Here is a 26,210-nt window from a genome sequence, read left to right on the forward strand (position 1 = left end):
AGCACTCCTTGGAAGGCAGCACTCCTTGCAAGAGCAGCTTTCCTTGCGAAGGCAGCTCTCCTTGCGAAGGCAGCACTCCCTGCGTAGGCAGCACTCCCTGCGAAGGCAGCACTCCTAGCGAAGGCAGCACTCCTAGCGAAGGCAGCACTCCTTGCAAAGGCAGCACTCCTTGCGAAGGCAGCACTCCTTGCGAAGGCAACAGTTCATGCAAAGGGAGCACTCCTTGCGGAGGCAGCACTATGTGCAAAGGCAGCACTCCCTGCAAAGGCAACACTCTGTGCAAGGGCAGCACTCCTTGCGAAGGCAGCACTCCTTGTGAAGGCATTTCTCCCTGCGAAGGCAGCATTCCTTGCAAAGGCAGCACTCCTGGCGAAGACAAAACCCCTTGCGAAGACAGCACTCCCTACAAAGGCAGCCCTCGTTGCGAAGGCAGCACTCCTTGCGAAGGCAGCACTCCTTGCGAAGGCAGCACTCCTTGCAAAGGCAGCACTCATTGGAAGGCAGCACTCGTTGCAAAGGCAGTACTCCCTGCGAAGGCAGCAGCACTTGCAAAGGCATTACCCCTTGCGAAGCAGCACTCCCTGTGAAGGGAGCCCTCCTTGCGAAGGCAGCCCTCCGTGCGAAGTTAGCACTTCTAGCGAAGGCAGCACTCCTTGGAAGGAAGCACTCCTTGCGAAGGCAGCACTCCTTGCGAAGGCAGTACTACTTGCGAAGGCAACGCTCCTTGCGAAGGCAGCACTCCTTGCGAAGGCAGCACTCGTTGTGAGCGCAGCACTCCTTGCGAAGGCAACACTCCTTGCAAAGGCAGCACTCCCTGCGAAGGCAGCACTCCTTGCGAAGGCGCCACCCCATGCGAAGGCAGCACTCCCTGCGAAGGCAGCACCTCTTGGGAAGGCAGCACTCTGTGCGTATGCTGCACTCCGTGCGGCGGCAGCAATTTGTGCAAAGGCAGCACTCCTTGCGAAGGCAGCACTCCTTGCGAAGGCTGCACTCCGTACGAAGGCAGCACACCTAGCGAAGGCAGCACTCTGTCGTAAGGCAGCACTCCTTGGGAAGGCAGCACTCCTTGCGAAGGCAGCACTCCTTGCGAAGGCAGCACTCCTTGCGAAGGCTGCACTCCTTGCGAAGGCAGCACTCCTTGCGAAGGCAGCACTCCTTGCGAAGGCAGCACTCTATCAAAGGAAGCACTCCATGTGAAGACAGCACTATGTGCGAAGGCTGCACTCTGTGCGAAGGCAGCACTCCTTGCGAAGGCAGCACTCCTTGCGAAGGCAGCACTCCTAGCGAAGGCAGCCCTCATTGCGAAAGTAGCACTCCTTGCGAAGACAGCACTCTTTGCGAAGGGAGCACTCCTTGCGAAGGCAGCACTCCTTGGAAGGCAGCACTCCTTGCAAAGGCAGTACTCCCTGCGAAAGCAGAACTACTGGCGAAGGCATTACCCCTTGCGAAGGCAGCACTCCCTGCGAAGGCAGCCCTCTTTGCGAAGGCAGCCCTCCTTGCGAAGGCAGCACTCGTAGCGAAGGCAGCACTCCTTGCGATGGCAGCGCTCCTTGCAAAGGCAGCACTCCTTGGGAAGGCAGCACTCCTTGCGAAGGCAGCACTCCTTGCGAAGGCTGCACTCCTTGCGAAGGCTGCACTCCGTACGAAGGCAGCACACCTAGCGAAGGCAGCACTCTGTCCTAAGGCAGCACTCCTTGGGAAGGCAGCGCTCCTTGCAAAGGCAGCACTCCTTGCGAAGGCAGCACTCCTTGCGAAGTCAGCCCTCCTTACGAAAGCAGCACTCCTAGCGATGGCAGCACTCCTTGCGGAACCAGCTCTCCTTAGAAGGGCAGCACTCCTAGCGAAGGCAGCACTCCTTGCGAAGGCAGCACTCCTTGCGAAGGCACCACCCCTTGCGAAGACAGCACTCCCTGCAAAGGCAGCCCTCATTGCGAAGGCAGCACTCCGTGCGAAGGCAGCACTCATTGTGAGGCAGCACTCTTTGCAAAGGCAGGACCCCTGAGAAGGCAGCACTACTTGCGAATGCATTACCCCTTGCGAAGGCAGAACTCCCTGGGAAGGCAGACCTCCTCTCGAAGGCAGCCCTCCTTGCGAAGACAACACTCCTAGCGAAGGCAGCACTCCTTGCGAAGGCAGCATTCCTTTCGAAGGCAGTACTCCTTGCGAAGGCAGCACTCCTTTTGAATGCAGCACTCCTAGCGAAGGCTGCACACCTTGCGAATGCAGCACTTCTTGCGAAGGCACCACACCCTGCGAATGCAGATATCTGTGCAAAGGCAGCACTCCGTGGGAAGGCAGCACTACGTGCGAAGGCTGCACTCCGTGCGAAGGCAGCACCCCTTGCGAAGGCAGCACTCCTTGCGAAGGCAGCACTCCCAGCGAAGGCAGCACTCCATGCGAAGGCAGCACTTCTTGTGAAGGCACCACTCAATGCGAATGCAGATCTCTGTGCACACGCAGCACTCCGTTCGAAGGTAGCACTATGTGCGAAGGCTGCACTCCGTGTGAAGGCAGCACTCATTGCGAAGGCAGTACTCCTTGCGAAGGCAGCACTCCTTGCAAAGGCAGCACTCCTTGCAAAGGCAGCACTCCTTGCAAAGGCAGCACTCCTTGCGAAGGCAACAGTCCATGCAAAGGCAGCACTCCTTGCGGAGGCAGCACTCCTTGTGAAGGCTGCACTCCTTGTGAAGGCTGCACTCCTTGCGAAGGCAGCACTCTGAGCAAAAGCAGCACTCCATGCGAAAGCTGCACTCCATGCGAAGGCAGCACTCCTTGCAAAGGCAGCACTCATTGGAAGGCAGCACTCGTTGCAAAGGCAGTACTCCCTGCGAAGGCAGCAGTACTTGCGAAGGCATTACCCCTTGCGGAGGCAGCACTCCCTGCGAAGGGAGCCCTCCTTGCGAAGGCAGCCCTCCGTGCGAAGGCAGCACTTATAGCGAAGGCAGCACTCCTTGGAATGCAGCACTCCTTGCGAAGGCAGCACTCCTTGCAAAGGCAGCTCTCCTTGCGAAGGCAGCACTCCCTGCGTAGGCAGCACTCCCTGCGTAGGCAGCACTCCTTGCGAAGGCTGCACTCCAAGCGAAGGCAGCACTTCTAGCGAAGGCAGCACTCCTTGCGAAGGCAGCACTCCTTGCAAAGGCAGCACTCCTTGCGAAGGCAACAGACCATGCAAAGGCAGCACTCCTTGCGGAGGCAGCACTTTGTGCAAAGGCAGCACTCCCTGCAAAGGCAGCACTCTGTGCAAAGGCAGCACTCCTTGCGAAGGCAGCACTCCTTGCGAAGCATTTCTCGTTGCGAAGGCAGCACTCCTTGCAAAGGCAGCACTCCTGGCGAAGGCAAAACCCCTTGCGAAGACAGCACTCCCTACAAAGGCAGCCCTCGTTGCGAAGGCAGCACTCCTTGCGAAGGCAGCACTCCTTGCGAAGGCAGCACTCCTTGCAAAGGCAGCACTTATTGGAAGGCAGCACCCGTTGCAAAGGCAGTACTCCCTCTTTGCGAAGGCAGCCCTCCTTGCGAAGGCAGCACTCCTAGCGAAGGCAGCACACCTTGCGATGGCAGCGCTCCTTGCAAAGGCAACACTCCTTGTGAAGGCAGCACATCTTACGAAGGCAGCACTCCTTGCGGATGCAGCACTTCCTGCGAAGGCAGCACTCCTTGCGAAGGCACCACTCCTTGCGAAGGCAGCACTCCCTGCAAAGGCAGCACTCACTGAGAAGGCAGCCCTCCATGCGAAAGCAGCACTCATAGCGTGGCAGCACTCCTTGCGAAGGCAGCTCTCCTTAGAAGGGCAGCACTCCTAGCGAAGGCAGCACTCCTTGCGAAGGCATATCTCCTTCAAATGCAGCACTCCTTGTAATGGCAGCACTCCTTGCGAAGGCACCACCCCTTGCGAAGGCAGCACTCCCAGCAAAGGCAGCACTCCCAGCAAAGGCAGCCCTCATTGCGAAGGCAGCACTCCTTGCGAAGGCAGCACTCCTTGCGAAGGCAGCACTCCTTGCGAAGGCAGCACTCCTTGCGAAGGCACCACCCCTTGCGAAGGCAGCACTCCCTGCAAAGGCAGCCCTCATTGCGAAGGCAGCACTCCTTGCGAAGACAGCACTCCTTGCGAAGGCAGCACTCCTTGCGAAGGCAGCAGTCCTTGCGAAGGCAGCACTCATTGGAAGGCAGCACTCGTTGCAAAGGCAGTGCTCCCTGAGAAGGCAGCACTACTTGCGAAGGCATTACCCCTTGCGAAGGCAGCACTCCCTGCTAAGGCAGCCCTCCTCTCGAATGCAGCCCTCCTTGCGAGGGCAGCACTCCTAGCGAAGGCAGCACTCCTTGCGAAGGCAGCACTCCTTGCGAAGGAAGCACTCCTTGCAAAGGCAGCACTCATTGGAAGGCAGCACTCGTTGCAAAGGCAGTACTCCCTCTTTGCGAAGCCAGCCCTCCTTGCGAAGGCAGCACTCCTAGCGAAGGCAGCACTCCTTGAGATGGCAGCGCTCCTTGCAAAAGCAGCACTCCTTGCGAAGGCAGCACACCTTACGAAGGCAGCACTCCTTGCGGATGCAGCACTCCCTGCGAAGGCAGCACTCCTTGCGAAGGCACCACTCCTTGCGAAGGCAGCACTCCCTGCAAAGGCAGCACTCCCTGCAAAGGCAGCACTCACTGCGAAGGCAGCCCTCCTTGCGAAAGCAGCACTCCTAGCGAAGGCAGCACTCCTTGCAAAGGCAGCTCTCCTTAGAAGGGCAGCACTCCTAGCGAAGGCAGCACTCCTTGCGAAGGCATATCTCCTTGCAAAGGCAGCACTCCTTGCAAAGGCAGCACTCCTTGGGAAGGCACCACCCATTGCGAAGGCCGCACTCCCAGCAAAGGCAGCCCTCATTGCGAAGGCAGCACTCCTTGCGAAGGCAGCACTCCTTGCGAAGGCAGCACTCCTTGCGAAGGCAGCACTCCTTGCGAAGGCACCACCCCTTGCGAAGGCAGCACTCCCTGCAAAGGCAGCCCTCATTGCGAAGGCAGCACTCCTTGCGAAGGCAGCACTCCTTGCGAAGGCAGCACTCCTTGCGAAGGCAGCACCCCTTGTGAAGGAAGCAGTCCTTGCGAAGGCAGCACTCATTGGAAGGCAGCACTCGTTGCAAAGGCAGTGCTCCCTGAGAAGGCAGCACTACTTGCGAAGGCATTACCCCTTGCGAAGGCAGCACTCCCTGCGAAGGCAGCCCTCCTCTCGAATGCAGTCCTCCTTGCGAGGGCAGCACTCCTAGCGAAGGCAGCACTCCTTGCGAAGGCAGCACTCCTTGCGAAGGAAGCACTCCTTGCAAAGGCAGCACTCATTGGAAGGCAGCACTCGTTGCAAAGGCAGTACTCCCTCTTTGCGAAGCCAGCCCTCCTTGCGAAGGCAGCACTCCTAGCGAAGGCAGCACTCCTTGAGATGGCAGCGCTCCTTGCAAAAGCAGCACTCCTTGCGAAGGCAGCACACCTTACGAAGGCAGCACTCCTTGCGGATGCAGCACTCCCTGCGAAGGCAGCACTCCTTGCGAAGGCACCACTCTTTGCGAAGGCAGCACTCCCTGCAAAGGCAGCACTCCCTGCAAAGGCAGCAGTCACTGCGAAGGCAGCCCTCCTTGCGAAAGCAGCACTCCTAGCGAAGGCAGCACTCCTTGCGAAGGCAGCTCTCCTCAGAAGGGCAGCACTCCTAGCGAAGGCAGCACTCCTTGCGGAGGCAGCGCTCCTTGCGAAGGCAGCACTCCTTGCAAAGGCAGCACTCCTTGGGAAGGCACCACCCATTGCGAAGGCAGCACTCCCAGCAAAGGCAGCCCTCATTGCGAAGGCAGCACTCCTTGCGAAGGCAGCACTCCTTGCGAAGGCAGCACTCCTTGCGAAGGCAGCACTCCTTGCGAAGGCAGCACTCCTTGCGAAGGCAGCACTCCTTGCGAAGGCAGCACTCCTTGCGAAGGCAGCACTCCTTGTGAAGGCAGCACTCATTGGAAGGCAGCACTCGTTGCAAAGGCAGTGCTCCCTGAGAAGACAGCACTACTTGCGAAGGCATTACCCCTTGCGAAGGAAGCACTCCCTGCGAAGGCAGCACTCCTTGCGAAGGCAGCACTCCTTGCGAAGGCAGCACTCCTTGCGAAGGCAGCACTCCTTGCGAAGGCAGCACTCCTTGCGAAGGCAGCACTCCTTGCGAAGGCAGCACTCTTTGCGAAGGCAGCACTCCTTGCGAACGCACCACCCCTTGTGAAGGCAGCACTCCCTGCAAAGGCAGCCCTCATTGCGAAGGCAGCACTCCTTGCGAAGGAAGCACTCCTTGCAAAGGCAGCACTCATTGGAAGGCAGCACTCGTTGCAAAGGCAGTACTCCCTCTTTGCGAAGCCAGCCCGCCTTGCGAAGGCAGCACTCCTAGCGAAGGCAGCACTCCTTGAGATGGCAGCGCTCCTTGCAAAAGCAGCACTCCTTGCGAAGGCAGCACACCTTACGAAGGCAGCACTCCTTGCGGATGCAGCACTCCCTGCGAAGGCAGCACTCCTTGCGAAGGCACCACTCCTTGCGAAGGCAGCACTCCCTGCAAAGGCAGCACTCCCTGCAAAGGCAGCACTCACTGCGAAGGCAGCCCTCCTTGCGAAAGCAGCGCTCCTAGCGAAGGCAGCACTCCTTGCGAAGGCAGGTCTCCTTAGAAGGGCAGCACTCCTAGCGAAGGCAGCACTCCTTGCGAAGGCATATCTCCTTGCGAAGGCAGCACTCCTTGCAAAGGCAGCACTCCTTGGGAAGGCACCACCCATTGCGAAGGCAGCACTCCCAGCAAAGGCAGCCCTCATTGCGAAGGCAGCACTCCTTGCGAAGGCAGCACTCCTTGCGAAGGCAGCACTCTTTGCGAAGACAGCACTCCTTGCGAACGCACCACCCCTTGTGAAGGCAGCACTCCCTGCAAAGGCAGCCCTCATTGCGAAGGCAGCACTCCTTGCGAAGGCAGCACTCCTTGCGGAGGCACCACTCCTTCTGAACGCAGCACTCCTTGCGAAGGCAACACTGCTAGCGAAGGCAGCACTCCTTGCGAAGGCAGCACTTTTTGTGAAGGCAGTACTCCTTGCAAAGGCAGCACACCTTGCGAAGGCAGCACTCCTTGCGAAGACTGCACTCTGTACGAAGGCAACACTCCTAGCGAAGGCAGCACTCTGTCCCAAGGCAGCACTCCTTGGGAAGCCAGCACTCCTTGCGAAGGCAGCACTCCTTGCGAAGGCAGCACTCCTTGCGAAGGCAGCACTCCTTGCGAAGGCAGCACTCCTTGCGAAGGCAGCACTCCTTGCGAAGGCAGCACTCCTTGCGAAGGCAGCACTCCTAGCGAAGGCAGCCTTCATTGTGAAGGCAGCACTCCTTGCGAAGGCTGCACTCTTTGCGAAGGCAGCACTGTTTGCGAAGGGAGCACTTCTTGCGAAGGCAGCACTCCTTGGAAGGCAGCACTCCTTGCAAAGGCAGTACTCCCTGCGAAAGCAGAACTACTTGCGAAGGCATTACCCCTTGCGAAGGCAGCACTCCCTGCGAAGGCAGCCCTCTTTGCGAAGGCGGCCCTCCTTGCGAAGGCAGCACTCCTAGCGAAGGCAGCACTCCTTGCGATGGCAGCGCTCCTTGCAAAGGCAGCACTCCTAGCGATGGCAGCACTCCTTGCGAAGCCAGCACTCCTTAGAAGGGCAGCACTCCTAGCGAACGCAGCACTCCATGCGAAGGCAGCACTCCTTGCAAAGGCAGCACTCCTTGCGAAGGCACCACCCCTTGCGAATGCAGCACTCCCTCTAAGGGCAGCCCTCATTGCGAAGGCAGCACTCCTTGCGAAGGCAGCACTCCTTGCGAAGGCAGGACTCCTTGCGAAGGCAGCACTCATTGGGAGGCAGCACTCGTTGCAAAGGCAGTACTCTCTGAGGAGGCAGCACTACTTGCGAAAGCGATACCCCTTGCGAAGGCAGCACTCCCTGTGAAGGCAGCCCTCCTCTCGAAGACAACACTCCTAGCGAAGGCAACACTCCTTGAGAAGGCAGCACTCCTTTCGAAGGCAGTACTCCTTGCGAAGGCAGCACTCCTTTTGAAGGCAGGACCCCTAGCGAAGGCAGCACACCTTGCGAAGGCAGCACTTCTTGCGAAGGCACCACACCCTGCGAATGCAGATCTCTGTGCAAAGGCAGCACTCCGTGGGAAGGCAGCACTACGTGCGAAGGCTGCACTCCGTGCGAAGGCAGCACTCCTTGCGATGGCAGCACTCCTTGCGAAGGCAACACTCCTTGCGAAGACAGCACTCCTTGCGAAGGCAGCACTTCATGCGAAGGCACCACTCCCTGCGAATGCAGATCTCTGTGCAAAGGCAGCACTCCGTGCGAAGGCAGCATTACGTGTGAAGGCTGCACTCCGTGCGAAGGCAGCACTCCTTGCGAAGGCAGAACTCCTTGCGAAGGCAACACTCCTTGCGAAGGCAACACCCCTTGTGAAGGCAGCACTCCCTGCGTAGGCAGCACTCCCTGCGAAGGCAGGCCTCCGTGTGAAGGCAGCACTCTGTCAAAAGAAGCACTCCGTGTGAAGGCAGCATTATGTGCGAAGGCTGCACTCCGTGCGAAAGCAGCACTCCTTGCGAATGCAGCACTCCTTCCGAAGGCAGCACTCCTTGCAAAAGCAGCACTCCTTGAGAAGGCAGCACTCCTTTCGAAGGCAGTACTCCTTCCAAAGGCAGCACTCCTTGCGAAGGCAGCACTCCTAGCGAAGGCAGCCCTCATTGTGAAGGCAGCACTCCTTGCGAAGGCACCACCCCTTGCGAAGGCAGCACTCCCTCTAAGGGCAGCCCTCATTGCGAAGGCAGCACTCCTTGCGAAGGCAGCACTCCTTGCGAAGGCAGCACTCCTTGCGAAAGCAGCACTCATTGGGAGGCAGCACTCGTTGCAAAGGCAGTACTCTCTGAGAAGGCAGCACTACTTGCGAATGCGTTACCCCTTGCGAAGGCAGCACTCCCTGTGAAGGCAGCCCTCCTCTCGGAGGCAGCCCTCCTTGCGAAGACAACACTCCTAGCGAAGGCAGCACTCCTTGCGAAGGCAGCACTCCTTTTGAAGGCAGTACTCCTTGCGAAGACAGCACTCCTTTTGAAGGCAGGACTCCTAGCGAAGGCAGCACACCTTGCGAAGGCAGCACTTCTTGCGAAGGCACCACACCCTGCGAATGCAGATCTCTGTGCAAAGGCAGCACTCCGTGGGAAGGCAGCACTACGTGCGAAGGCTGCACTCCATGCGAAGGCAGCACTCCTTGCGATGGCAGCACTCCTTGCGAAGGCAGCACTCCTAGCGAAGGCAGCACTCCTTGCGAAGGCAGCACTTCATGCGAAGGCACCACTCCCTGCGAATGCAGATCTCTGTGCAAAGGCAGCACTCCGTGCGAAGGCAGCACTACGTGCGAAGGCTGCACTCCGTGCGAAGGCAGCACTCCTTGTGAAGGCAGCACTCCTTGTGAAGGCAGCACTCCTTGCGAAGGCAACACTCCTTGCGAAGGCAACACTCCTTGCAAAGGCAGCTCTCCCTGCGTAGGCAGCACTCCCTGCGAAGGCAGGCCTCCGTGCGAAGGCAGCACTCTGTCAAAGGAAGCACTCTGTGTGAAGGCAGCACTATGTGCGAAGGCTGCATTCCGTGCGAAAGCAGCACTCCTTGCGAATGCAGCACTCCTTGCGAATGCAGCACTCCTTGCGAAGGCAGCACTCCTTGCAAAGGCAGCACTCCTTGCGAAGGCAACAGTCCATGCAAAGGCAGCACTCCTTGCGGAGGCAGCACTCTGTGCAAAGGCAGCACTCCCTGCAAAGGCAGCACTCTGTGTAAAGGCAGCACTCCTTGCGAAGGCAGCACTCTTTGCGAAGGCAGCCCTCCTTGCGAAGGCAGCACTCCGTGTGAAGGCAGCACTATGTGCGAAGGCAGCACTCCTTGCGAAGGCAGCACTCCTTGCGAAAGCAGCACTCCTTGCGAAGGCAGCACTCCATGCGAAGGCAGCACTCCTAGCGAAGGCAGCACTCCTTGCGAAGGCAGCACTTCATGCGAAGGCACCACTCCCTGCGAATGCAGATCTCTGTGCAAAGGCAGCACTCCGTGCGAAGGCAGCACTACGTGCGAAGGCTGCACTCCGTGCGAAGGCAGCACTCCTTGCGAAGGCAGCACTCCTTGCGAAGGCAGCACTCCTTGCGAAGGCAACACTCCTTGCGAAGGCAACACTCCTTGCAAAGGCAGCTCTCCCTGCGTAGGCAGCACTCCCTGCGAAGGCAGGCCTCCGTGCGAAGGCAGCACTCTGTCAAAGGAAGCACTCTGTGTGAAGGCAGCACTATGTGCGAAGGCTGCATTCCGTGCGAAAGCAGCACTCCTTGCGAATGCAGCACTCCTTGCGAATGCAGCACTCCTTGCGAAGGCAGCACTCCTTGCAAAGGCAGCACTCCTTGCGAAGGCAACAGTCCATGCAAAGGCAGCACTCCTTGCGGAGGCAGCACTCTGTGCAAAGGCAGCACTCCCTGCAAAGGCAGCACTCTGTGCAAAGGCAGCACTCCGTGCGAAGGCAGCACTCCCCGCGTAGGCAGCACTCCCTGCGAAGGCAGCCCTCCGTGCAAAGGCAGCCCTCCGTGCGAAGGCAGCACTCTGTCAAAGGAAGCACTCCGTGTGAAGGCAGCACTATGTGCGAAGGCTGCACTCTGTGCGAAAGCAGCACCCCTTGCGAAGGCAGCACTCCTTGCGAAGGCAGCACTCCTTGTGAAGGCAGCTCTCCTTGCGAAGGCAGCTCTCCTTGCGAAGGCAGCACTCCCTGCGTAGGCAACACTCGCTGCGAAGGCAGCACTCCTAGCGAAGGCAGCACTCCTAGCGAAGGCAGCACTCATTGCGAAGGCAGCAATCCTTGCAAAGGCAGCACTCCTTGCGAAGGCAACAGTCCATGAAAGGCAGCACTCCTTGCGGAGGCAGCACTCTGTGCAAAGGCAGCACTCCCTGCAAAGGCAGCACTCTGTGCAAAGGCAGCACTCCTTGCGAAGGCAGCACTCCTTGCGAAGGCAGCACTCCTTGCAAAGGCTGCACTCCTTGCGAAGGCAGCACTCCTTGCGAAGGCAGCACTCTGAGCAAAAGCAGCACTCCATGCGAAGGCCTCACTCCGTGCAAAGGCAGCACTCCTTGCGAAGGCAGCACTCATTGGAAGGCAGCACTCGTTGCAAAGGCAGTACTCCCTGCGAAGGCAGCAGTACTTGCGAAGGCATCACCCCTTGCGAAGCCAGCACTCCCTGCGAAGGGAGCCCTCCTTGCGAAGGCTGCACTCCGTACGAAGGCAGCACTCCTAGCGAAGGCAGCACTCCGTCCTAAGGCAGCACTCCTTGGGAAGGCAGCACTCTTTGGGAAGGCAGCACTCCTTGCGAAGGCAGCACTCCTTGCGAAGGCAGCACTCCTTGCGAAGGCAGCACTCTGTCAAAGGAAGCACTCCGTGCGAAGGCTGCACTCCGTGCGAAGGCAGCACTCCTTGCGAAGGCAGCACTCCTTGCGAAGGCAGCACTCTGTCAAAGGAAGCACTCCGTGCGAAGGCTGCACTCCGTGCGAAGGCAGCACTCCTTGCGAAGGCGCCACCCCATGCGAAGGCAGCACTCCCTGCGAAGGCAGCACCTCTTGGGAAGGCAGCACTCTGTGCGTATGCTGCACTCCGTGCGGCGGCAGCAATTTGTGCAAAGGCAGCACTCCTTGCGAAGGCAGCACTCCTTGCGAAGGCTGCACTCCGTACGAAGGCAGCACACGTAGCGAAGGCAGCACTCTGTCCTAAGGCAGCACTCCTTGGGAAGGCAGCACTCCTTGCGAAGCAGCACTCCTTGCGAAGGCGGCACTCCTTGCGAAGGCTGCACTCCTTGCGAAGGCAGCACTCCTTGCGAAGGCAGCACTCCTTGCGAAGGCAGCACTCTATCAAAGGAAGCACTCCATGTGAAGACAGCACTATGTGCGAAGGCTGCACTCTGTGCGAAGGCAGCACTCCTTGCGAAGGCAGCACTCCTTGCGAAGGCAGCACTCCTAGCGAAGGCAGCACTCCTTGCGAAGGCAGCACTCCTAGCGAAGGCAGCACTCCTTGCGAAGGCAACACTTCTTGCGAAGGCACCACTCCCTGCGAATGCAGATCTCTGTGCAAAGGCAGCACTCTGTGCGAAGGCAGCACTACGTGCGAAGGCTGCACTCTGTACGAAGGGAGCACTCCTTGCAAAGCAGCACTCCCTGCAAAGGCAGCACTCCCTGCGAAGGCAGCCCTCATTGCGAAGCAGCACTCCTAGTGATGGCAGCACTCCTTGCGAAGGCAGCTCTCCTTAGAAGGGCAGCACTCGTAGCGAGGGAAGCACTCCTTGCAAAGGCATATCTCCTTACGAAGGCAGCACTCCTTGCAGAGGCAGCACTCCTTGCGAAGGCACCACCCCTTGCGAAGCCAGCACTCGCTGCAAAGGCAGCCCTCATTGCGAAGGCAGCACTCCTTGCTAAGGCAGCACTCCTTGCGAAGGCAGCACTCCTTGCGAAGGCAGCACTCCTTGCGAAGGCAGCACTCCTTGCGAAGGCAGCACTCATTGGAAGGCAGCACTCATTGGAAGGCAGCACTCGTTGCAAAGGCATTACTCCCTGAGAAGGCAGCACTACTTACGAAGGCAGCACTCTTTGCGAAGCCAGCACTCCTTGTGAACGCAGCACTCCTTGCGAAGGCAACACCCCTTGCAAAGGTAGCACTCTCTGCAAAGGCAGCACTCCTTTCGAAGGCACCACCCCATGCGAAGGCAGCACTCCCTTCGAAGGCAGCACTTATTGCGAAGGCAGCACACTGTGCGTAGGCTGCACTCCGTGTGAAGGCTAGCTATCTGTGTGAAGGCTGCACTCCGTGCGAAGTTAGCACTCCTTGCGAAGGCAGCACTCCTTGCGAAGGCAGCACTCCTTGCGAAGGCAGCACTCCTTGCAAAGGCAGCACTCCTTGCAAAGGCAGCACTCCTTGCAAAGGCAGCACTCCTTGCGAAGGCAGCACTCACTGCGTAGGCAGCACTCCCTGCGAAGGCAGCCCTCCTTGCGAAGGCAGCACTCTGTCAAAGGAAGCACTCCGTGTGAAGGCAGCACTATGTGCAAAGGCTGCACTCCGTGCGAAAGCAGCACTCCTTGCGAAGGCAGCACTCCTTGCGAAGGCAGCACTCCTTGTGAAGGCAGCTCTCCTTGCGAAGGCAGCACTCCAGGCATAGGCAGCACTCCCTGCGAAGGCAGCACTCCTAGCGAAGGCAGCACTCCTAGCGAAGGTAGCACTCCTAGCGAAGGCAGCAATCCTTGCAAAGGCAGCACTCCTTGCGAAGGCATCACTCCTTGCGAAGGCAACAGTCCATGCAAAGGCAGCACTCCTGGCGGAGGCAGCACTCTGTGCAAAGGCAGCACTCCCTGCAAAGGCAGCACTCTGTGCAAAGGCATTTCTCCTTGCGAAGGCAGAACTCCTAGCAAAGGCAGCACTCCTGGCGAAGGCAAAACCCCTTAGGAAGACAGCACTCCCTAGAAAGGCAGCCCTCGTTGCGAAGGCAGCACTCCTTGCGAAGGCAGCACTCCTTGCGAAGGCAGCACTCCTTGCAAAGGCAGCACTTATTGGAAGGCAGCACTCGTTGCAAAGGCAGTACTCCCTGTTTGCGAAGGCAGCCCTCCTTGCGAAGGCAGCACTCCTAGCGAAGGCAGCACTCCTTGCGATAGTAGCGCTCCTTGCAAAGGCAGCACTCCTTGCGAAGGCAGCACACCTTGCGAAGGCAGCAATCCTTGCGGATGCAGCACTCCCTGCGAAGGCAGCACTCCTTGCGAATGCACCACTCCTTGCGAAGGCAGTACTCCCTGCAAAGGCAGCACTCCCTGCGAAGGCAGCCCTCCTTGCGAAAGCAGCACACCTTGCGAAGTCAGTACTCATTGGAAGGCAGCACTCGTTGCAAAGGCAGTACTCCCTGAGAAGGCAGCACTACTTGCAAAGTCATTACCCCTTGCGAAGGCAGTACTCCCTGCGAAGGCAGCCCTCCTCTCGAAGGCAGCCCTCCTTGCGAAGACAGCCTTCCTAGTGAAGGCAGCACTCCCTGCTAAGGCAGCCCTCCTCTCGAATGCAGCCCTCCTTGCGAGGGCAGCACTCCTAGCGAAGGCAGCACTCCTTGCGAAGGCAGCACTCCTTGCGAAGGCAGCACTCCTTGCGAAGGAAGCACTCCTTGCAAAGGCAGCACTCATTGGAAGGCAGCACTCGTTGCAAAGGCAGTACTCCCTCTTTGCGAAGCCAGCCCTCCTTGCGAAGGCAGCACTCCTAGCGAAGGCAGCACTCCTTGAGATGGCAGCGCTCCTTGCAAAAGCAGCACTCCTTGCGAAGGCAGCACACCTTACGAAGGCAGCACTCCTTGCGGATGCAGCACTCCCTGCGAAGGCAGCACTCCTTGCGAAGGCACCACTCCTTGCGAAGGCAGCACTCCCTGCAAAGGCAGCACTCCCTGCAAAGGCAGCACTCACTGCGAAGGCAGCCCTCCTTGCGAAAGCAGCACTCCTAGCGAAGGCAGCACTCCTTGCGAAGGCAGCTCTCCTCAGAAGGGCAGCACTCCTAGCGAAGGCAGCACTCCTTGCGAAGGCATATCTCCTTGCGAAGGCAGCACTCCTTGCAAAGGCAGCACTCCTTGGGAAGGCACCACCCATTGCGAAGGCAGCACTCCCAGCAAAGGCAGCCCTAATTGCGAAGGCAGCACTCCTTGCGAAGGCAGCACTCCTTGCGAAGGCAGCACTCCTTGCGAAGGCAGCACTCCTTGCGAAGGCACCACCCCTTGTGAAGGCAACACTCCCTGCAAAGGCAGCCCTCATTGCGAAGGCAGCACTCCTTGCGAAGGCAGCACTCCTTGCGAAGGCAGCACTCCTTGCGAAGGCAGCACTCCTTGCGAAGGAAGCAGTCCTTGCGAAGGCAGCACTCATTGGAAGGCAGCACTCGTTGCAAAGGCAGTGCTCCCTGAGAAGGCAGCACTACTTGCGAAGGCATTACCCCTTGCGAAGGCAGCACTCCCTGCGAAGGCAGCCCTCCTCTCGAATGCAGCCCTCCTTGCGAGGGCAGCACTCCTAGCGAAGGCAGCACTCCTTGCGAAGGCAGCACTCCTTGCGAAGGAAGCACTCCTTGCAAAGGCAGCACTCATTGGAAGGCAGCACTCGTTGCAAAGGCAGTACTCCCTCTTTGCGAAGCCAGCCCTCCTTGCGAAGGCAGCACTCCTAGCGAAGGCAGCACTCCTTGAGATGGCAGCACTCCTTGCAAAAGCAGCACTCCTTGCGAAGGCAGCACACCTTACGAAGGCAGCACTCCTTGCGGATGCAGCACTCCCTGCGAAGGCAGCACTCCTTGCGAAGGCACCACTCCTTGCGAAGGCAGCACTCCCTGCAAAGGCAGCACACCCTGCAAAGGCAGCACTCACTGCGAAGGCAGCCCTCCTTGCGAAAGCAGCACTCCTAGCGAAGGCAGCACTCCTTGCGAAGGCAGCTCTCCTCAGAAGGGCAGCACTCCTAGCGAAGGCAGCACTCCTTGCGAAGGCATATCTCCTTGCGAAGGCAGCACTCCTTGCAAAGGCAGCACTCCTTGGGAAGGCACCACCCATTGCGAAGGCAGCACTCCCAGCAAAGGCAGCCCTCATTGCGAAGGCAGCACTCCTTGCGAAGGCAGCACTCCTTGCGAAGGCAGCACTCCCTGCAAAGGCAGCCCTCATTGCGAAGGCAGCACTCCTTGCGAAGGCAGCACTCCTTGCGAAGGCAGCACTCCTTGCGAAGGCAGCACTCCTTGCGAAGGCAGCACTCCTTGCGAAGGCAGCACTCCTTGCGAAGGCAGCACTCCTTGCGAAGGAAGCAGTCCTTGCGAAGGCAGCACTCATTGGAAGGCAGCACTCGTTGCAAAGGCAGTGCTCCCTGAGAAGGCAGCACTACTTGCGAAGGCATTACCCCTTGCGAAGGCAGCACTCCCTGCGAAGGCAGCCCTCCTCTCGAATGCAGCCCTCCTTGCGAGGGCAGCACTCCTAGCGAAGGCAGCACTCCTTGCGAAGGCAGCACTCCTTGCGAAGGAAGCACTCCTTGCAAAGGCAGCACTCATTGGAAGGCAGCACTCGTTGCAAAGGCAGTACTCCCTCTTTGCGAAGCCAGCCCTCCTTGCGAAGGCAGCACTCCTAGCGAAAGCAGCACTCCTTGAGATGGCAGCGCTCCTTGCAAAAGCAGCACTCCTTGCGAAGGCAGCACACCTTACGAAGGCAGCACTCCTTGCGGATGCAGCACTCCCTGCGAAGGCACCACTCCTTGCGAAGGCACCACTCCTTGCGAAGGCAGCACTCCCTGCAAAGGCAGCACTCCCTGCAAAGGCAGCACTCACTGCGAAGGCAGCCCTCCTTGCGAAAGCAGCACTCCTAGCGAAGGCAGCACTCCTTGCGAAGGCAGCTCTCCTCAGAAGGGCAGCACTCCTAGCGAAGGCAGCACTCCTTGCGAAGGCATATCTCCTTGCGAAGGCAGCACTCCTTGCAAAGGCAGCACTCCTTGGGAAGGCACCACCCATTGCGAAGGCAGCACTCCCAGCAAAGGCAGCCCTAATTGCGAAGGCAGCACTCTATGCGAAGGCAGCACTCCTTGCGAAGGCAGCACTCCTTGCGAAGGCAGCACTCCTTGCGAAGGCACCACCCCTTGTGAAGGCAGCACTCCCTGCAAAGGCAGCCCTCATTGCGAAGGCAGCACTCCTTGCGAAGGCAGCACTCCTTGCGAAGGCAGCACTCCTTGCGAAGGCAGCACTCCTTGCGAAGGAAGCAGTCCTTGCGAAGGCAGCACTCATTGGAAGGCAGCACTCGTTGCAAAGGCAGTGCTCCCTGAGAAGGCAGCACTACTTGCGAAGGCATTACCCCTTGCGAAGGCAGCACTCCCTGCGAAGGCAGCCCTCCTCTCGAATGCAGCCCTCCTTGCGAGGGCAGCACTCCTAGCGAAGGCAGCACTCCTTGCGAAGGCAGCACTCCTTGCGAAGGAAGCACTCCTTGCAAAGGCAGCACTCATTGGAAGGCAGCACTCGTTGCAAAGGCAGTACTCCCTCTTTGCGAAGCCAGCCCTCCTTGCGAAGGCAGCACTCCTAGCGAAGGCAGCACTCCTTGAGATGGCAGCGCTCCTTGCAAAAGCAGCACTCCTTGCGAAGGCAGCACACCTTACGAAGGCAGCACTCCTTGCGGATGCAGCACTCCCTGCGAAGGCAGCACTCCTTGCGAAGGCACCACTCCTTGCGAAGGCAGCACTCCCTGCAAAGGCAGCACTCCCTGCAAAGGCAGCACTCACTGCGAAGGCAGCCCTCCTTGCGAAAGCAGCACTCCTAGCGAAGGCAGCACTCCTTGCGAAGGCAGCTCTCCTCAGAAGGGCAGCACTCCTTGCAAAGGCAGCACTCCTTGGGAAGGCACCACCCATTGCGAAGGCAGCACTCCCAGCAAAGGCAGCCCTCATTGCGAAGGCAGCACTCCTTGCGAAGGCAGCACTCCTTGCGAAGGCAGCACTCTTTGCGAAGGCAGCACTCCTTGCGAACGCACCACCCCTTGTGAAGGCAGCACTCCCTGCAAAGGCAGCCCTCATTGCGAAGGCAGCACTCCTTGCGAAGGCAGCACTCCTTGCGAAGGCAGCACTCCTTGCGAAGGCAGCACTCCTTGCGAAGGCAGCACTCCTTGCGAAGGCAGCACTCCTTGCGAAGGCAGCACTCCTTGTGAAGGCAGCACTCCTTGTGAAGGCAGCACTCATTGGAAGGCAGCACTCGTTGCAAAGGCAGTGCTCCCTGAGAAGGCAGCACTACTTGCGAAGGCATTACCCCTTGCGAAGGAAGCACTCCCTGCGAAGGCAGCACTCCTTGCGAAGGCATCACTCCTTGGGAAGGCAGCACTCCTTGCGAAGGCAGCACTCCTTGCGAAGGCAGCACTCTTTGCGAAGGCAGCACTCCTTGCGAACGCACCACCCCTTGTGAAGGCAGCACTCCCTGCAAAGGCAGCCCTCATTGCGAAGGCAGCCCTCCTTGCGAAAGCAGCACTCCTAGCGAAGGCAGCACTCCTTGCGAAGGCAGCTCTCCTTAGAAGGGCAGCACTCCTAGCGAAGTCAGCACTCCTTGCGAAGGCATATCTCCTTGCGAAGGCAGCACTCCTTGCAAAGGCAGCACTCCTTGGGAAGGCACCACCCATTGCGAAGGCAGCACTCCCAGCAAAGGCAGCCCTCATTGCGAAGGCAGCACTCCTTGCGAAGGCAGCACTCCTTGCGAAGGCAGCACTCTTTGCGAAGGCAGCACTCCTTGCGAACGCACCACCGCTTGTGAAGGCAGCACTCCCTGCAAAGGCAGCCCTCATTGCGAAGGCAGCACTCCTTGCGAAGGCAGCACTCCTTGCGGAGGCACCACTCCTTCTGAACGCAGCACTCCTTGCGAAGGCAACACTGCTAGCGAAGGCAGCACTCCTTGCGAAGGCAGCACTTTTTGCGAAGGCAGTACTCCTTGCAAAGGCAGCACACCTTGCGAAGGCAGCACTCCTTGCGAAGACTGCACTCTGTACGAAGGCAACACTCCTAGCGAAGGCAGCACTCTGTCCCAAGGCAGCACTCCTTGGGAAGGCAGCACTCCTTGCGAAGGCAGCACTCCTTGCGAAGGCAGCACTCCTTGCGAAGGCAGCACTCCTTGCGAAGGCAGCACTCCTTGCGAAGGCAGCACTCCTTGCGAAGGCAGCACTCCTTGCGAAGGCAGCACTCCTTGCGAAGGCAGCACTCCTAGCGAAGGCAGCCTTCATTGTGAAGGCAGCACTCCTTGCGAAGGCAGCACTCTTTGCGAAGGCAGCACTGTTTGCGAAGGGAGCACTTCTTGCGAAGGCAGCACTCCTTGGAAGGCAGCACTCCTTGCAAAGGCAGTACTCCCTGCGAAAGCAGAACTACTTGCGAAGGCATTACCCCTTGCGAAGGCAGCACTCCCTGCGAAGGCAGCCCTCTTTGCAAAGGCGGCCCTCCTTGCGAAGGCAGCACTCCTAGCGAAGGCAGCACTCCTTGCGATGGCAGCGCTCCTTGCAAAGGCAGCACTCCTAGCGATGGCAGCACTCCTTGCGAAGCCAGCACTCCTTAGAAGGGCAGCACTCCTAGCGAACGCAGCACACCTTGCGAAGGCAGCACTCCTTGCAAAGGCAGCACTCCTTGCGAAGGCACCACCCCTTGCGAAGGCAGCACTCCCTCTAAGGGCAGCCCTCATTGCGAAGGCAGCACTCCTTGCGAAGGCAGCACTCCTTGCGAAGGCAGGACTCCTTGCGAAGGCAGCACTCATTGGGAGGCAGTACTCGTTGCAAAGGCAGTACTCTCTGAGGAGGCAGCACTACTTGCGAAAGCGAAACCCCTTGCGAAGGGAGCACTCCCTGTGAAGGCAGCCCTCCTCTCGAAGACAACACTCCTAGCGAAGGCAGCACTCCTTTCGAAGGCAGTACTCCTTGCGAAGGCAGCACTCCTTTTGAAGGCAGGACCCCTAGCGAAGGCAGCACACCTTGCGAAGGCAGCACTTCTTGCGAAGGCACCACACCCTGCGAATGCAGATCTCTGTGCAAATTCAGCACTCCGTGGGAAGGCAGCACTACGTGCGAAGGCTGCACTCCGTGCGAAGGCAGCACTCCTTGCGATGGCAGCACTCCTTGCGAAGGCAGCACTCCTTGCGAAGGCAGCACTCCTTGCGAAGACAGCACTCCTTGCGAAGGCAGTACTTCATGCGAAGGCACCACTCCCTGCGAATGCAGATCCCTGTGCAAAGGCAGCACTCCGTGCGAAGGCAGCACTACGTGCGAAGGCTGCACTCCGTGCGAAGGCAGCACTCCTTGCGAAGGCAGAACTCCTTGCAAAGGCAACACTCCTTGCGAAGGCAACACTCCTTGTGAAGGCAGCACTCCCTGCGTAGGCAGCACTCCCTGCGAAGGCAGGCCTCCGTGCGAAGGCAGCACTCTGTCAAAAGAAGCACTCCGTGTGAAGGCAGCATTATGTGCGAAGGCTGCACTCCGTGCGAAAGCAGCACTCCTTGCGAATGCAGCACTCCTTCCGAAGGCAGCACTCCTTGCAAAGGCAGCACTCCTTGCGAAGGCAGCACTCCTTTCGAAGGCAGTACTCCTTCCAAAGGCAGCACTCCTTGCGAAGGCAGCACTCCTAGCGAAGGCAGCCCTCATTGTGAAGGCAGCACTCCTTGCGAAGGCACCACCCCTTGCGAAGGCAGCACTCCCTCTAAGGGCAGCCCTCATTGCGAAGGCAGCACTCCTTGCGAAGGCAGCACTCCTTGCGAAGGCAGCACTCCTTGCGAAGGCAGCACTCCTTGCGAAGGCAGCACTCATTGGGAGGCAGCACTCGTTGCAAAGGCAGTACTCTCTGAGAAGGCAGCACTACTTGCGAATGCGTTACCCCTTGCGAAGGCAGCACTCCCTGTGAAGGCAGCCCTCCTCTCGAAGGCAGCCCTCCTTGCGAAGGCAGTACTCCTTGCGAAGACAGCACTCCTTTTGAAGGCAGGACTCCTAGCGAAGGCAGCACACCTTGCGAAGGCAGCACTTCTTGCGAAGGCACCACACCCTGCGAATGCAGATCTCTGTGCAAAGGCAGCACTCCGTGGGAAGGCAGCACTACGTGCGAAGGCTGCACTCCATGTGAAGGCAGCACTCCTTGCGATGGCAGCACTCCTTGCGAAGGCAGCACTCCTAGCGAAGGGAGCACTCCTTGCGAAGGCAGCACTTCATGCGAAGGCACCACTCCCTGCGAATGCAGATCTCTGTGCAAAGGCAGCACTCCGTGCGAAGGCAGCACTCCCTGCGAAGGCAGGCCTCCGTGCGAAGGCAGCACTCTGTCAAAGGAAGCACTCTGTGTGTAGGCAGCACTATGTGCGAAGGCTGCACTCCGTGCGAAAGCAGCCCTCCTTGCGAAGGCAGCACTCCTAGCGAAGGCAGCACTCCTTGCGAAGGCAGCACTTCATGCGAAGGCACCACTCCCTGCGAATGCAGATCTCTGTGCAAAGGCAGCACTCCGTGCGAAGGCAGCACTACGTGCGAAGGCAGCACTCCTTGCGAAGGCAGCACTCCTTGCGAAGGCGGCACTCCTTGCGAAGGCGGCACTCCTTGCGAGGCAACACTCCTTGCAAAGGCAGCTCTCCCTGCGTAGGCAGCACTCCCTGCGAAGGCAGGCCTCCGTGCGAAAGCAGCACTCTGTCAAAGGAAGCACTCTGTGTGAAGGCAGCACTATGTGCGAAGGCTGCACTCCGTGCGAAAGCAGCACTCCTTGCGAATGCAGCACTCCTTGCGAATGCAGCACTCCTTGCGAAGGCAGCACTCCCTGCAGAGGCAGCACTCCCTGCAGAGGCAGCACTCCCTGCGGAGGCAGCACTACATGCGGAGGCAGCACTACATGCGAAGGCTGCACTCCGTGCAAAGGCAGCACTACGTGCGATGGCTGCACTGCGTGCGAAGGCAGCACTCTGTGCAAAGGCAGCACTCTGTGCAAAGGCAGCACTCTGTGCAAAGGCAGCCCTCCTTTCGAAGGCAGCACTCCCTGCGAATGCAGCACTCCCTGCGAATGCAGCATTCCCTGCGAAGGCAGCACTCCCTGCGAAGGCAGCACTCCCTGCGAAGGCACCCCTCTGTGCAAAGGCAACACTCCTTGCGAAGGCAGCACTCCTTGCTAAGGCAGCACTCCTTGCGAAGGCAGCACTCCTTGCGAAGGCAGCACTCCTTGCGAAGGCAGCTCTCTGTGCAAAGGCAGCACCCGCTGCGAAGGCTGCACTGCTTGTGAAGGCGGCACTCTGTGCAAAGGCAGCCCTCCTTTCGAAGGCAGCACTCCCTGCGAATGCAGCACTCCTAGCGGAGGCAGTACTCCCTGCGAATGCAGCACTCCCTGCGAAGGCAGCACTCTGTGCAAAGACAGCACTCCGTGCGAAGGCAGCACTTCTTGCGAAGGGAGCACTATGTGCGAAGGCAGCACTCCTTGCGAAGACAGCACTCCTTGCAAAGGCAGCACTCCTTGCGGAGGCAGCAGTCTGTGCAAAGGCAGCACTCCCTGTGAAGGCAGCACTCTGTGCAAAGGAAGCACTCCTTTCGAAGGCAGCACTCCTAGCGAAGGCCGCACTCCATGCAAAGGCAACACTCCGTGCGAAGGTAGCACTCTGTGTGAAGGCTGCACTCCTTGCGAAGGCAGCACTCTCTGCGAAGGCAGCACTACGTGCGAAGGCTGCACTTCGTGGGAAGGCAGCACTCCGTGCAAAGGCTGCACTCCGTGCAAAGGCTGCACTCCGTTCAAAGGCAGCACTCCTTGCGAAGTCAGCACTCCTTGCGGAGGCAGCATTCTGTGCAAAGGCAGCACTCCCTGCGAAGGCAGCACTTTGTGCAAAGGCAGCACTCCGTGCGAGGGCAGCACTCCCTGCAAAGGCAGCACTCCCTGCGAAGGCAACACTCCGTGCGAAGGCAGCACTACATGCGAAGGCTGCACTCCGTGCGAAGGCTGCACTCCGTGCGAAGGCTGCACTGCGTGTGAAGGCAGCACTCTGTGCAAAGGCAGCACTCTGTGCAAAGGCAGCACTCTGTGCAAAGGCACCACTACATGCAAAGGCAGTACTCCGTGCAAAGGCAGCACTCCCTGCGAATGCAGCCCTCCCTGCGAATGCAGCACTCCTTGTGATGGCAGCACTCTGTGCAAAGGCAGCACTCCGTGCGAAGGCGGCACTCCTTGCGAAGGCAGGACTACGTGCGAAGGCAGCACTCCTTGCGAAGGCAGCACTCCTTGCGAAAGCAGCACTCCCTGCGAAGGCAGCACTCTGTGCAAAGGCAACACTCCGTGCGAAGGCAGCACTACATGCGAAGGCTGCACTCCTAGCGAAGGCAGCACTACGTGCGAAGGCAGCACTACGTGCGAAGGCAGCACTCCTTGCGAAGGCAGCACTCCTTGCGAAAGCAGGACTCCCTGCGAAGGCAGCCCTCCCTGCGAATGCAGAACTCCCTGTGATGGCAGCACTCCTTGCGAAGGCAGCACTCCTTGCGATGGCAGCACTCCTTGCGAATGCACCACCCTTTGTGAAGGCAGTACTCCCTGCGAAGTCAGCACTCCGTGCGAAGGAAGGCAGCACTCCTTGCGAAGGCAGCAATCGTTGCGAAGGCAGCACTCCTTGCGAAGGCAACACTCCTTGCGAAGGCAACACTCCTTGCGAAGGCAACACTCCTTGCGAAGGCAACACTCCTTGCGAAGGCAACACTCCTTGTGAAGGCAGCACTCCTTGCGAAGGCACCACCCTTTGTGAAGGCAGCACTCCCTGCGAAGGCAGCACTCCCTGCGAAGGCAGCATTCCGTGCGATGGCTGCACTCCGTGAGTAGGCAGCATTCCGTGCGAAGGCAGCACTCTGTGTGAATACTGCACTCCGTTCGAGGGCTGCACTCCATTGGCCGGCATGACTCTGTATGAAAACTGCACTCTGTGGAAAGACTGCTCTCTGTGTGAAGGGTTTAACCCTTGCGGAGGCTGCACTCTCTGCGAAGGTTGTACTCTCTGTGGAGACCGCACTCCATCTGGATGCTGTACTCCATGCAGATGCTGCACTCCCTGTGGTGGCTGCATTCCTAGTGCAGGCTGTACTCAGTTTGAAGGCTGCAGTCATTGTGAAGACTGCAGTCATTGAAAGTCTCACTTTTTGCCAGGGCTGCTCGCCTTAACAGGGCTTCACACCTTGTAAAGTGTGCACACACTGTGAATGCTGCCTAGTCTGATTGCAATCTTCTATTAAGTGACAAGATCTTTGTGGACGTCATGCAGTGTAAGGACTGGAAACCATGTCAAAGCAGCATGACTTGCGTACTCAGTTCACCTTGTGGGACAGCACTCTTAATGAAATAAGCCCAGATTGTGGGGAAGATATATTTAAGAAAGAGACATGTTGTTAGAGGTAGAGGAGCAGACGTTCTGATATCAATAGCTCTTGTCAGCACAGCTCACAGCTTACGATGAAAGGAAAGCACACCTACCAGGGGCAGCCCACATTCGAAAGACAGTACAGATGGTGTGAGATTACACTTACATATTATTAGGAAGCCACTCTATCGAAGGACAGAACGTCAAGTGTGGACACCACTCATTTTGAGGGCAGCATCCCTACTGAGGACAGCGCATTATGTGATGACAGAACATCTTAGGATGGTAGAACCACATAATGTGAGGGTGGCTTGCACTGCAAGGGGGGGCTTTCCATGCATTGTATGTGAGTACAGCACACCTTGCAAGTTTGGCACTCCTTGCAAAGACGGCACAACTTGTGAGGATGGCACACCTTGTGAGGATGGCACACCTTGCGAGTATGGCACACCTTGCAAGGATGGCACACCTTGCAAGGATGGCACACCATGTGAGGATGGGACACCATGTGATGATGGCACACCATGCGAGGATGGCACACCGTGCGAGGATGGCACACCGTGCGAGGATGGCACACCATGCGAGAATGGCACACCATGCAAGGACAGCACAACTCGCAAGCACTGCACATCTAGTGAAGACAGCACACCTGTGAAGTTAGCATGCCATGTGAAGACAGGTCGCCCTGCAAAGTCTCCTTCAGAACACAAGACACCAATAAAATTGCACACCTGCTGAGTGCATCAAGTGTTAAGAAGATGGCAGATATGCAGAGGACAGCTCACTATAGGCAGTCCGCACACCTTAAAGGGAGAGCACATGTTGGAATGAGAGGACATTTTATAAGGGAGGCACACCCTAAGAGGAGAGTATGCCTTGTAATGTTAGTACACTGTGTGGGGATAGGACAATATATGATGATGGCATATTTTCTGAAAAATATATGTTCGAATGACTGCATGCCTTCTGATTGCTGCACTCGTTATGAGGTTACCACATGTTGGCAGTACAGAATAATTTTCACGTGCAGCACTACCAGTGAGGACAGTTCACCTCGCACAGAATGCACTCCCCTTGTAAGGACCAAACAGCCAGCAATTAAAGCTCATCTTTCGAGGACAGCACACCTTGTGCAGCAGCATACTTCTTGAGGACAGCGTATCTTATGAGAACAGCAAATAAATTCAGGACCGTTAAACAAGCGAGGACAGAGCACCATATTAAGGTACAACATGTTGGGGGGAAAAACACACTTTGTGATGAGTGCATATTGTGCCATTCCTGCACACATTGTGATGAGTACAAAACCTGTGAGGACAGTACAGCTTACATTGACAGCACAGATATTGACACTGGCAATCCTCACAATGACAGAACACATTGCAAGGACAGCATACCTTGCGAGGGAAGCACACCTTGCGGGGACAGCACAAGTTGCAAGGACAGCACCACTTGCGAGGACAGCACAAGTTGCGAGTACAGCACAACTTGCGAGGACAGCACAAGTTGCAAGTACAGCACAAGTTGCGAGTACAGCACAGCTTACGAGGACAGCACAGCTTACGAGGACAGCACAGCTTGCGAGGACAGGACAGCTTGCGAGGACAGGACAGCTTGCGAGGACAGGACAGCTTGTGAGGACAGGACAGCTTGAAAGGACAGCACAGCTTGAAAGGACAGCACAACTTGCAAGGACAGCAGACATTGAGATTAACGTTGTGGATGCTATAACTCTTGTACATTCAGTAACTGTTTCACTTGTAGCAAACTTTCTGTATACAGTAACACTTGCATGTACAGGTATACCGAAACGAATAGGAAGAACTTTGCAATCAGCAGTTTTAGCTGATAGAACACGAATAGTGTATGCAGCAACTCTTGCGTGCAGAGTATCTCTAATGTACAGAGTAAGTGTTGCGTAAGCAGTCACTCCTGCATGCAAGGTATCTCTTGCAAGTTCAGTAACAGATGCTTTTGCAGCTGAGTTGTGTGTAGTAACTACAGAGCTTGAATAGACTGCTTTGCATGCTGCAATGCAGAAAGAAAGAGATGGGGAGGAGAAAAATCAGTATGTAGAAAGAAGCGAGGGAGGGAGTGTATGAGGAAAGTATGTTTGAGAGAGCTGAAGAGGATAGTAATATGGGGAAGGATGAGAGGAGGAGAAGGAAGCCATGGTGAGAAGAGGGAGGATGTATGGGGCAAAGAGGAAACGAAGGAGAGAAGTAAGGAAGGAACGAGAGTAACAGGTAATATAACTGTAAAGTGGATGGAGGAGGATAGAGAAAAGTAATATATGTACATAGTGTGTAGATGGTATGTTAACTACAATA

General features: G+C 57.9%; 6 protein-coding genes across 6 annotated transcripts; all 6 read right to left on the minus strand.

Moving 5' to 3' along the window:
- Nucleotides 1–5,091: 5,091 nt before the first annotated feature.
- Nucleotides 5,092–5,961, minus strand: LOC126159877 (ice-structuring glycoprotein-like). The gene has a single exon (XM_049916686.1). It carries the CDS (start codon nucleotides 5,959–5,961, stop codon nucleotides 5,092–5,094), a length of 870 nt encoding a protein of 289 aa, XP_049772643.1.
- On the minus strand, nucleotides 5,958–7,331 carry LOC126159878 (ice-structuring glycoprotein-like). The gene has a single exon (XM_049916687.1). The coding sequence runs from the start codon at nucleotides 7,329–7,331 to the stop codon at nucleotides 5,958–5,960; it is 1,374 nt and encodes a 457-aa protein (XP_049772644.1).
- A 6,570-nt stretch (nucleotides 7,332–13,901) lies between these two features.
- LOC126159879 (uncharacterized) lies at nucleotides 13,902–14,825 on the minus strand. The gene has a single exon (XM_049916689.1). The coding sequence runs from the start codon at nucleotides 14,823–14,825 to the stop codon at nucleotides 13,902–13,904; it is 924 nt and encodes a 307-aa protein (XP_049772646.1).
- Nucleotides 14,826–14,929: 104 nt separating this feature from the next.
- LOC126159880 (ice-structuring glycoprotein-like) lies at nucleotides 14,930–15,871 on the minus strand. Its single transcript, XM_049916690.1, has one exon. The coding sequence runs from the start codon at nucleotides 15,869–15,871 to the stop codon at nucleotides 14,930–14,932; it is 942 nt and encodes a 313-aa protein (XP_049772647.1).
- A 934-nt stretch (nucleotides 15,872–16,805) lies between these two features.
- Nucleotides 16,806–17,747, minus strand: LOC126159881 (ice-structuring glycoprotein-like). The gene has a single exon (XM_049916691.1). The coding sequence runs from the start codon at nucleotides 17,745–17,747 to the stop codon at nucleotides 16,806–16,808; it is 942 nt and encodes a 313-aa protein (XP_049772648.1).
- LOC126159882 (trophinin-like) lies at nucleotides 17,744–18,772 on the minus strand. The gene has a single exon (XM_049916692.1). It carries the CDS (start codon nucleotides 18,770–18,772, stop codon nucleotides 17,744–17,746), a length of 1,029 nt encoding a protein of 342 aa, XP_049772649.1.
- Nucleotides 18,773–26,210: the final 7,438 nt, after the last annotated feature.

The sequence above is a fragment of the Schistocerca cancellata genome, unplaced genomic scaffold (genome assembly GCF_023864275.1).
Source record: "Schistocerca cancellata isolate TAMUIC-IGC-003103 unplaced genomic scaffold, iqSchCanc2.1 HiC_scaffold_1148, whole genome shotgun sequence".
NCBI lineage: Eukaryota > Metazoa > Arthropoda > Insecta > Orthoptera > Acrididae > Schistocerca > Schistocerca cancellata.

Bases quoted from the DNA above. Each gene is read 5' to 3' on its own strand.
- LOC126159880 (XM_049916690.1), bottom strand. From the start codon at position 15,871: ATGAGTGCTGCCTTCGCAAGGACTGCTTCCTTCGCAAGGAGTGCTGCC.
- LOC126159881 (XM_049916691.1), bottom strand. From the start codon at position 17,747: ATGAGTGCTGCCTTCACAAGGAGTGCTGCCTTCACAAGGAGTGCTGCC.
- LOC126159879 (XM_049916689.1), bottom strand. From the start codon at position 14,825: ATGAGGGCTGCCTTTGCAGGGAGTGTTGCCTTCACAAGGGGTGGTGCC.
- LOC126159882 (XM_049916692.1), bottom strand. From the start codon at position 18,772: ATGAAGGCTGCCTTCGCTAGGAGTGCTGCCTTCGCAAGGAGTGCTGCC.
- LOC126159878 (XM_049916687.1), bottom strand. From the start codon at position 7,331: ATGAAGGCTGCCTTCGCTAGGAGTGCTGCCTTCGCAAGGAGTGCTGCC.
- LOC126159877 (XM_049916686.1), bottom strand. From the start codon at position 5,961: ATGAGTGCTGCCTTCACAAGGAGTGCTGCCTTCGCAAGGAGTGCTGCC.